The sequence below is a fragment of the Rhamphochromis longiceps genome, linkage group LG2, assembly GCF_057381845.1.
Source record: "Rhamphochromis longiceps isolate RC_006_pf linkage group LG2, R_longiceps_female_GT1.1, whole genome shotgun sequence".
Lineage (NCBI taxonomy): Eukaryota > Metazoa > Chordata > Actinopteri > Cichliformes > Cichlidae > Rhamphochromis > Rhamphochromis longiceps.
In genome coordinates, this window is record NC_140558.1 from 23,527,408 (window position 1) to 23,538,557 (window position 11,150).

At 41.0% G+C, this 11,150-nt stretch overlaps 1 protein-coding gene across 2 annotated transcripts; it reads right to left on the reverse strand.

Moving 5' to 3' along the window:
- Positions 1-1,320: 1,320 nt before the first annotated feature.
- Positions 1,321-10,728, reverse strand: LOC146677208 (uncharacterized). 2 transcript variants are annotated; one of them, XM_085381474.1, is made up of 8 exons: positions 9,756-10,728; positions 8,957-9,016; positions 8,084-8,216; positions 3,976-4,193; positions 3,237-3,874; positions 2,798-3,107; positions 2,514-2,682; positions 1,321-1,986 (listed from the first exon to the last, which is right to left on the reverse strand). In XM_085381474.1, exons 4-8 carry the CDS (start codon positions 4,184-4,186, stop codon positions 1,860-1,862), a joined length of 1,455 nt encoding a protein of 484 aa, XP_085237600.1. In that variant the 5' UTR covers positions 4,187-4,193; positions 8,084-8,216; positions 8,957-9,016; positions 9,756-10,728; the 3' UTR covers positions 1,321-1,859. The 2 variants fall into 2 exon arrangements, with proteins under 2 accessions (XP_085237600.1, XP_085237591.1); XM_085381465.1 differs by having other exon boundaries at positions 2,798-3,874.
- Between the last annotated feature and the right edge of the window lie 422 nt (positions 10,729-11,150).

Sequence of the window (11,150 nt, forward strand, 5' to 3'; positions counted from 1 at the left end):
ATGAAGTCATTCTTTTTTGAACAGAGCCTATTAATCTTTTAGTCATTTCTACACCCCCCCCCCCAAAAAAAAAAAAAAATAAAAAATCCCACATGCATACTACTCTTTGGGCTAAGCCCCGGGTGTTTCAAATGTCTGGCTCCGCCTCTGTCTCACAGTTGACGTTAACATTTTAACATTTTCAGCTCTTTCTAGAACAACAACAACAAAAAAAGTAAAATGAAAGAAATACCATTCTTGTTTAGTCCATTTGAAAACCAGAAGAAAAAGCATTTTGACTGAGTCTTTTTCTGAGTGTCAGCATTTAAATTTGACAACCTCTTTCATCATATTGCTCCTTTTATTAGCCACTGGAAAAAAAGAGAAAAGACAACTGGTGGACGTTTTGTAGCAGCTGGCTTGTCAAGTCACTCGGCCACTTTAACGAAAGCTGGGAAATTACTGCTTTTACTGGTGAGAATTTATCTGTAAGAGCATTTAGCTCCTTTGTTTGACGTGCTTATCGTTTTTTTTCGTGTTTTAAATCGATAAAATCTAGCATCTGCTGAACTCTGATTCACCTTTCTCGCAGAAATCTAATTCCCGTCCGTGGAAGTGAGGAGTCCAAATTTGAGGGAAATCCCGGAAGGGCCTGCTGAACTGCGCAGAGGTTACTATAATGATGACAGAGCGTCTTCACCGACTGGAGGAAGTGAGGCTGAAAGTTACAGTGAGGCAGCGGTGGGAAGATTGAATAAATGCATCGATGAACCTGAACCTCAGGTTCATCGATGCATTTAAATGTACAGCAGCTTCTGCTGAACGGGGGACGTGGTGATGGAGGGATGGAGAGAAAGATGGAAATATTTGAAGTAGCGATCAGGTAAAAACAGATGCTTTAATTAGCAGACTAAGAAATGCCTGTAGCTGTGTGTGAGTGTGTTTGATGGCTTTAATTAGTTGGTGTGATGAAACAGAGGAAAATCAACAAAGTGGCATCTCTGTAAAGGTTAACAACCACCCACCCTCTTCTCTCCTCCCTTCCCTTTCTCCCCAAGTAACAGAGGGACAGAGGAAATGAGAGCTGGACTCGGAATGAGAATGAGCGAGCAGAGACAGAAGAAGACGGAGTAAATGTCTTTAATCAAACAATAGCTCAAAGTGCTATCAACTTTATTTGCTACACACACAAAGACACACACAGGCGCACACATGTTGTTGCTGGAAAGTCTAAGAATTGAATTTTAACCATAACCCAGCAAATTTCTTACTGCTACGCCTATACCCAAACATGCAAAAATACATCTTGAGAAAACACAAGAGAGGAAAATATCACTTTTGGGAAATTTATTTTGCAGCCACATTAGCAAAATGACAGCAAATGGATCCATTTTTCCAACTAACACAATATGCAAGGCACACAGCAACTACACAATTCAATCAAAATATAGGCTATAAAAGCTGTGGAACATTCCTGCAAAGCAAGAACCATGTTCATGAAACAAGCATTTGTTAGACCCTCCACCAGAAAAAGTTAACTAACCTGTTAAGACTTTAAAACAAAAAACACATTGTGTCAAAAATGATCATAATCACCGTGCAACGCAACACGCACCCTGCTGTCACCACAACCATGGCCCTGGTCAGAAAACATCAGCAAAACCACGTGGTGAAACAAACCTACACATGTGGTCTAGAAACACTGCAGTAGCAGCATGTTGTTTTTTTCTTTTCTTATGTAAATAAAGAACATTCCTACAAAGAAAGAACATCTTCATGAATTGGCTTCATGCATTCGACCAGTAAAAGGTTCCAGTACACATTGTGGAACAAAATTAACAAAGTAAAACTAACAGTCCACAGAGAGTCAAGATTTAGGCTTAGCGCCACTCGTGGTCGGCGAGATCCTGAATCAGGGTGAGGACTCGAGGGTTCACACTGAGACGACGCTTTGAGTTTTTGTTCTCTACTTTGGTTCCTTTTTCTGGGTTTATGGAGAAGAAACACCTGTAGAATAACAATCATATAAAAGTTTATTAAGCATTTTTATAATTGATCAGTTAAAATACACGTACAAAGTAAGTAAAAATTAAGTATATACATATATATACACACAGTCATGGCCATGACCACGTTCAAGACAAAGTATAACCAAAATGCTGTGGGGAAGTGAACAATGCATGGTCAAAAGTATTGGCACCCTTCACGAGTGTCTTCTGCAGTGATATGTCACACTTTAGCATTGTTAAAATCCAAAGCAAAGGTTATAGGTAGTCAGACGTCAGTTGACGCTTGGTCTAGCCCTGAGTCTCGGCCAGGCTTGGACCCGGATTCAGACTGTTAATGTATTTAAAAAAAAAACCCCAAACAAACAAAAAAAAACAACAACAAAAAACAGAAAAAAAAAAAACAACTGAAACCGGCTCCAAAGCCGACCGAGACTCAGAGCCAGACCTGGACTCGAACCACATCAAAGCCAGACTCCAGATCCCAGAGTCTCAGTTATGAGAAATAACAAAGCCATTTTTGTTCACCTCTGAAGAAACTCTAAAGTGGAAGCCAGCTCAGATGGATAATGGATGTTGAAATTGTAGTAGCTCCCGAACATGAGGCACAGTGCAGAAATGAAGGAGGATATGTTTGTGCTGACGAGGTTCCGATCAACACTCAGCATGTATCTTCTTGAGGAATAGCAGGACTGTCCTGTGAACAAATTATTTAACAGGTTATATCAATAAACACGGCAGTCACATGACATTCTATAAAAAGTGCACTTAAAAAAAAAAAAAAAAAAGAGAGAGCTATGAAACAGACTTACCACACACGATAATAGTGGGTGTCAGAGGCACTTGCTCCAGTTGTACCTCATCTGCCAGACATGTATCTTCAACACAGAGAAGCATGGACTCCTCCTTCTCTTCAAAGTAGCTGAGCAGAAGCAGGACCATCTCTTTCACATCATCTGAGCAGCCACTCTGCGGTCCCCGCATCCTCTGAAGCCTTGCATAAGTCTGAAGGAACACCTTGCTTTTGCTGACAGCAACTGTGGTCAAGTAGTCCAGTAGCCTTTTCCCCTTCAAATCCAAATTACGTGTGAATGTCTCTTTGAGGTCAATCCCAGTAAGTTCCTTGAAGTGGACAGACATGCCAAGTTCATCAAACCAAAACGGCCACTCCTCCCTAAGGCATTTGATACTTTCCCCCTGATTGACATGCAGACGTTGTGTGTAGTAAGTGGACTTCATTAGACTTTTTACCTCTTCTGGATTGGTGTCAGCTTGCTGGAACATCACCTTGAGTTTTTCCATCTTTTGCTGTTGGCTCTCTGGAGTTTCTTCAAGAGGCAGAAATTCTACATTCCATTTAATGCACCCGTATGTATCCTGCATGGCTGCTCTTTCTTCTAAAGGGATCTCGTCTGTGTGGTCTGAGTCAGTCTGATGTTTTCTTTTTCTTATTTTGGGTGTTGAAGTGCGCCTTACATTTTCAATTCTGTTCTGCAACTGTTTGACAAGTGAAAGGTAGCCTGCGCCAACAATCTCACCCTCTATTAAATCTTGCAGAGAATTGGGATATTTTGCCACCATTTTTCTTGCAACGTCAATTGAATGTTTTCTACCTACATGAGGGCATTTTTCCATCATCTCAGTCACAACAATCCGGACCATTTGCCTCCTCAGTTTTGGGCGAGGCCTTTTCCCCCTCTCAAGAAAATGCATCACTTCTGCAGGAAGTTTACTCCATGGAATTTCAAAGTTGTCATCCCATTGTGTGTCACATCCTGGGCTGCTGGAAGAGGTCGACGATAGACTTTGGGGTGAAAGTGAGAGCAATGACAGCGACTGGGTTGATGAGGCTTCCACAGATGATAGCGAGCTGTTCTCTGGAGTTTGGTCTTTAAATTACAAAACAAATACAATTATGATTCACACTGTATGTCTGTTCATGACCATCTCTGCTTTTGAGTTTGAATAGTTGTTTGTTGTTTTTACTTACATTTCTGTTTCCAAGCAGAAAGAAGCTTTCTTGCTTGTACAGGTCTTAATGCTGTCATCAAATCTGCCTCCGTTACGAAGCGTAGATCATCACTTGTCTCAACTCCAATGGACTGCAAGTGCTCCTCCAGGATGTTTTTGTTCACAGCTTGAAGTTCTGGTAGGACTTCCGTGATGGCGACATCTAGGAAGGTTCGCTCTGAGTCACTCATACTTGCACTGAAGAAGAAATGCCACATCCAAACAAAATAGAAAATCACATACAGTTCATACAAGTGTCACGTAATCCACATGGAGCAGGGTGTGGATTACGTGACACTTATATTAATGTTAAACTATTTACAGTGAGAAGTGAGCTATTAGTTGGACATTATTTTGCCACAATACTATGCTTTAGTGGAATGACTCTGTATTCTTGAAGAATGTATGATACCAAAGGATAGAAATCAGGCAGGTCATTAATGTTGATACACTGTAACCCAAGACTGTCCTTTGTCACAGAATACAGATGGTATTCTGAGAGGAAGATGCCTTTGTGGATATCCATTAGAACAGTGCTTCCCAAACTTTTTCCAGCCACGTACCCCTTGAGACATGTCACCCTCAGCCGCATACCCCCTACTACGAACGACTCTTAATTAGTGTCTATAAATACATTGCAATATCGCATGCATAAAGATAAATACTGCACAGTCGATTATTTCTCACCACCAAATGAATTTATCAATATTTTTTAGTAATGACAGAGTTTTAATAACAAACTTTACTACTTAATACTAGCAGTGTATCAAAGGATTTATTAGAATTCACTTTTTTGTCGAGAGCATAAAGGCCATGAACTTTCATTAAACAGAACTTTATTTAATGTGATGGATGTGCTTGAGCAGAGGCACACAGCTCTTCAATGTTTGGCTCAATTTGGGAAAGGCTGAGTCTTAAATCGTTTTCCACACAAAGTCTTGCTCTGTATTTTGTTTTCATGTTTGTTAAAGCAGAAAATCCCTTTTCGCATAAGTATGTGGTGGCGAAAGGCATCAGAGTCTTGACAGCGCGCTTAGCCAGCGCGGGCTGTTCAGTGCGCAGCCCTATCCAGAAATCTGCCAGGTTCTTTTGAGCGTGTTCAACTTTTAGAGATCCATCTGTGGCGATTTCAATTAGGCTCTCCTGGTCAGACGGTGATAACGAAGTAGGCACGGCGGTGAACGGGTGACGTATCCAATCATTTGAGCCGTCCGTCTCTGGGAAGTATCGGCGTAACTGCACCGCCAGCTCCTCAAGGTGCACGTTACATTCGCGCTTTACACTTTTAGATAGTGTGAGATCATTAGAGCACAGAAAATCATGCAGCACAGGAAAGACTTCAGTGTTGTTTGTATCCAAGCAGTTCTTCCAAAGGTTTAACTTCTTTATCATGGCCTCAACTTTATCTTGAACATTGAATATAGTTGCAGAAACGCCTTGTAATCCGAGATTGAGCTCGTTCAGACGAGAAAATATATCACACAGATAAGCCAGGCAGGTAAGGTACTCTTCATCATGCAAATGTTCAGACAGCTCAAAGGGATGGTTACTGAAGAAAACTTTAAGTTCATCCCTCAACTCAAAGAAACGGGTCAGCACTTTCCCTCTAGATAGCCAGCGAACCTCTGTGTGGAGTAATAATGTCTCATGCTCGCTGCCCATCTCATTGCACAACGCAGCAAATAAGCGGGAGTTCAGCGGCCTGGCTTTCACAAAGTTAACCATTTTTACACTCGTGTCCAAAACATGTTTCAAACGGACAGGTATTCCCTTTGCAGCAAGAGCCTCTCGGTGGATGCTGCAGTGTACCCAGGAGGCATCTGGCGCGACTGCTTGCACACGCGAAACCACACCTCCGTGTCTCCCAGTCATGGCCCGTGCGCCATCAGTACAGATGCCAACACATCTGTCCCACACGAGTCCATGTGTGTTCATGAATGTGTCCAGCTTTTGAAAAATATCTGCGGCAGTTGTCCTTTGTTCCAGCGGTTTACAGAACAGCATGTCCTCCTTGATGGTTCCTTCATGAATGTAGCGCACATATACGAGAAGATGCGCCAGGCCAGCCACATCCGTGGACTCATCTAGCTGTATTGCATAACATTCACTGTGGCGCATGCGCAGAAGTAGCTGCTGTAAAACATTTTCTGACATTGCATTGATGCGCCGTAAGACAGTATTGTTTGATGATGGAATGGACTGTATCGTCTTTTTTGCCTTTTCCCCCAACATTGTCCCTACCATATCTAAAGCAGCAGGGAGAATGAGGTCCTCCACAATAGTGTGGGGTTTGTTGTTTTTAGCCACTCTGTAACTGACCATGTAAGATGCTTGTAGTCTGTTTTTATTCATAAGATCTGGCACCTGAATGCAGGTTTTACTTGTTGAAAGTGATTTTAGCTGTCGCTCAAAATATTCCCTTGGTTTATTTTTCAAATGGGGATGATTTGTCTCTAAATGTCTGCGCAAAAGTGAAGGTTTCATTGAGTTCTGAGACAATACTTTTGCACAAATAACACACTGTGGCCGGGGAAATCCACCAATATTTATACACGTAAACCCCAGCGAAATATAATTGTCATCATATTTGCGCTTCTTTGATGAGGTTGTGTTACAGTCCGTGCTGTCATGCTTTCTCCCACTTTGACGCTCCGCATCAGACACTTCATCACTTTCCACATGGCTGGCTCCAGCTATGCTAGCCACTTGGCTAGTAACCACAGATACATCCCTGCTAGCACTGCTAGCATCCAAATCTGACGAACACATTGTTGTTGAACAATCACCTGTGCGGTCACTGGAAAATGCATCTTCAGATATGAGCTTATTGGTTGTTGTGGCCGGTGTCTCTGTGGTAGGGCCTTTTTTTCTTGTTAACCACTTGTCCATTTTCGCGCTGCACTGAATGCTTGGAGGCAACTTCAACTGTTAGGTGTCAGTCATTTGGGCAAATCACGCCCATGTATTTTGTCAGAGCTATTTTTTTGCTGAACACCAGAGGGTGGTATATAGTCATGTATTTGACAGGCAAAAAAAACTGCATTAGCGCAAATTTCGGCTTTTAAAACTTTTGATCCCCACTCCAACCCCAACCCACGCGTACCCCCTACAGCCACTTGCGTACCCCCGAGGGTACGCGTACGGTAGTTTGGGAACTACTGCATTAGAACATACACAGATGTGTCATTTTGAATCAAGATGAGTAGAAGTTCACCAAACTCCATACACTCGTCATTTCTGTACACAAGAAACTGTCCCTTTTTATATGCAGTGCCCTTGTACTGAATGTCTGTGGTAACTGTGGTATTGCTTTCTGAAAAAGCTAACTCCCTGACCGCATGCTGAATAGTGTCACTGTAGAGGTTGGGATAAAACGCACAGCTCTCCTTGACTTGCAGCAGTTCACGGCATTCTTGCCCTGCTAAAAGATAAGCCTGATACATCTGATGACGTGTTGACAAAGTTTGACAAATATTTTTGAAGCTTTTCAAGTGTCTGGCACATCTTTTGAAGTAACTGTGTTTACATTCAAACCTAAGCGTCCATAACCTCATCAATGGACCAAATTTCAACAACAGTGCTGAATAATGGCGCAAATAGTGGTGCTTGGGTTTTAGTTTAATTCCAGGAAACAACATCTCTCTCATCTCCAAATATTCTTGGATCAAAATGTCAGCGAATGCTATCTGGGACAAGGAAATGCTCTGAGCACAAATAAGATCCACAATGTCTTTCAACTGGAGAGCTAACTGCCATACTTCATCCTCATGGTTTTGTACTTTGTCACCAATCAAAACTGGCAGCAATCTCAAAAGGTTCCAGTTTTGAACGGCTTGCCCTGATAATTTGGATCCGTCAGGTTTGACAGTACATGGCTTTGTAAGTGCTTCGGATCCTTTATATTTAAACTGTTTAATGCGTCTGTTTAAAAGGGAGTATGTGAACCATTTTTTATTTTTTATAATGTTCTTCAGGTACAGTGCTAGATCATATGACACAACTCCTTCAAAGAGGTCATGACCTAGACAAGGTGGGAGACCAGGCTGGGATACGTGAAAAGACTGAAGGGTATTGAAGATGGAGTTTACCTTTATTCCTCTGACGTCTTGGATAGTTTCAGACTGGAGATCAGCAACAGCCGCGTCATATGTCTCTGGAGTGCGTGGAGGACCACAGGCATTCGGATCAGCATAAAACTCACTTCGTGTTACTTCACAGTACCTGCAAAAATATTGAGAGCAGCTGAAGTTTTCTGTAAACCCTCCTATGCAATGAGAACCCAAGTTGTCCCCAGCAATACAGTAAAGACCCCCTTTTACAGTTTCTCCATCTACATCTATTCCATCTGTCTCCAAAGATTTCAGATCTGCCAACAACTCTGAGAAAACTTTGGCTATTCCAAAACGCTTGAAGTCATTCTCAACACACAACAAGACTAAAAACATGTTATCTGTATTTGAACGCAAATGAATGGGTAAATTTGCTAATGACAGATAGACTGCAAGAAGTTTGTGCGTCTTTTTAGCAGAACCCAGGGGATTCATTACCTCAAATGAATCTTGGTACAAAATCAGTTTGAGGCTTTCAGGGTTTTCATTAAAGAACTGGTGACATTTGAAAATTTTGCCATCATATAAATCCTTAAAAATTTCTACATCAGGACCCCCAAACTGTTGTGACTGTGTATTCCTCCATAACTGTGACTCTAAAAAGCTCTTCAGGGTTTCTCCAACTGGTATGTAGTAAGCACATTTTTCTGTCATGTTTTCATCCATTCCCAATGGCACTTTCTTGGGTTCTGTGTATTTAAACATTTTTTTGAATGTTTGATTTCTGGTGTGTGTTGTTCCTAGTTGTCCCTGATGGCAAGCAGAGAACAAATCTGACTCTTTAATGCAGTCACAGATTTTAGTGACTGCTTCATCTGATAGGTTCATTTCATTTTTTAGTAAACAACTTACCTTATTAATTGTGTAGGCTTGACCCAATTCGTGCACATTCTGCATTTCCTCAGCAATACTCTGTATAGTAGAGGCAGGAATTAGCAGCTGTCCTTGCAGTTTAAGGTAAAAGAGACACATGTTTCTGAGATAAGAATGACTATCCTTCTCTGGCATATCACTGGCTGAACTAGCAGATGCCATGGTTTCATGTGTGTTTTCTGAATATTCTGTACTGTCATTTGGGGGCTGAGGACGAGATTCCTTGTACATGTCATCAATACCATCTGGAGAACAAGCTTTATGCTTCCTACACATGTGAGAAGTAAATGATGACTTTTTTGTAAACATATGCTTACAACCACTTACTGGACATGACACAGACCTGCCCTCTGCAATATGATCGTTTAAGTGAGACACTAGCTCTTTCACTGTTTGAAAATGGCGGGCACATAATGAAACCGCACATTTTAAATCTGCAACAAGAGCTTTAGGAGTAGCTTGAAGTGCAGGTGCATTGTGCACACGATAAAAATGCCCCTTGAAAGCAGAGTACGTGGTGAATGTTTGGCTGCAATTGGCGCCAACACATTTAAAAATACAACAAGGCTCATTCTTATGCACTCTGCAATGTAGTACATAGCCTCTTAATGTGACCAATACCTTTTTACAAAAGACGCAGATGATCATTTTTAGTATTTCAAAAGTTTGCCTGTGCTTTTCAGCTGAACTAGCATGCTAGCGCTAGGTTATGAGCATTGGTCTAAATATCAACTGGTGCTTTTATCTCGAAAAAACGTCGCCAAGATATTGAACTTACCGTGCAGACTTTCTGACGAACAAACACAGATCCTCAAAAAACACTTGAAATCGTATGTTTGTAATTTGTCCTAACAACGTAGTTGCTGAAAGTTCGACGTTTTCTTCTCTAGTGCTGGCTCGTTAGCTAAGTTCGTGAACTAGGCGCTCTTCTCCTCCCGCCCTCACGTCATTATCCAATCAGAGACGAGCTTCAGATGCACATTCAAAATTAGGCGCGCTCAGTGCAACGTGAGTGGCCTGAAGTAGCTTACAGCTCTGTGGAGATGAGGCACCATAGAGATCCTATGGGAGGCACTGTAAGTTTGTTTAGCCTGTAATAATGAGACATTGCTGACCTAACCCAAAAAAGTATTCTAGTCTAAGTATCACATTGCAATTAAAAGAAACATAAAGAATACAAGCATTATGACAGAAGCATTACTTAGTCGTTAAATAATAATTTCTTATTGGTTACCCTACAATAGGCTGCAAATAGCCCGAATGATTTAAGAAAAAAACATGATGTAAACAATTTTAATTGTATATTTTTATATAGCCTATAAATGGAGAGGCAACCTCTCAGGTTCACAATGACATCTTCTGTGAAAACATTTTTATTAGTCCTATCCATGACTTTGCATCATTTCATGAATCATGTTAAAAGTAGGCCCAGTACATCCATGCAGTTGTAAAGTGACTTATAGGTCATGTGTTTTTAAGAAAAACTGACTAAAACTGTGATTTTTACAGTATTTGCATGTCAAATTAACATGATTGTTTGGTTATGAGTATTACGGTGTTTCACTGTTTTTATTCACAGTATTTGTAGTTTTAACCAATAAATTTGATTATAATCACACATTCATGTTGTAAATATAACAGGAACATTCTGTTTAAAGGTTTACAATAATTCACTGTGATCGAAACAGGAAAGTTGTGTTTTGGGGTTTACTATACATTTCTGTAGGGGTTTTACATGGTTTTTATGTCAATTTCACTGCCCTTTTTTACAGTGTACTTCACTGCTAGGGTTGTTTTAATATTATTTAGGCGAGAGGAAACAGAGTTTGAGCGTGTAGCCTGGAGACAAGCGATGAGGAATGAAGGTGACAGAAGGGGATTTATTTGGGTTTTTTTGGTTTCTTAAATGGTGGCTAAATGTTCACAATATGTGAATCAGAATTTGAGACAACTGTGACAGCCAGTCATTCACAGATACACTGATGTTAACCTGCTGTGTATGTAGCACCTATCCATGGAATTTACTTCTTCCATTCCAATCTCTTCACCACCATTGGGAATACCAAAGAGCTGTCAAAGGATATATAATGACCCTCAGTCACATTCAGTCTGGAGGTGGTGGATCAGCCCAAAACTACATGGGAGGAGCTTATTAATGATCTAATGGTAGTTG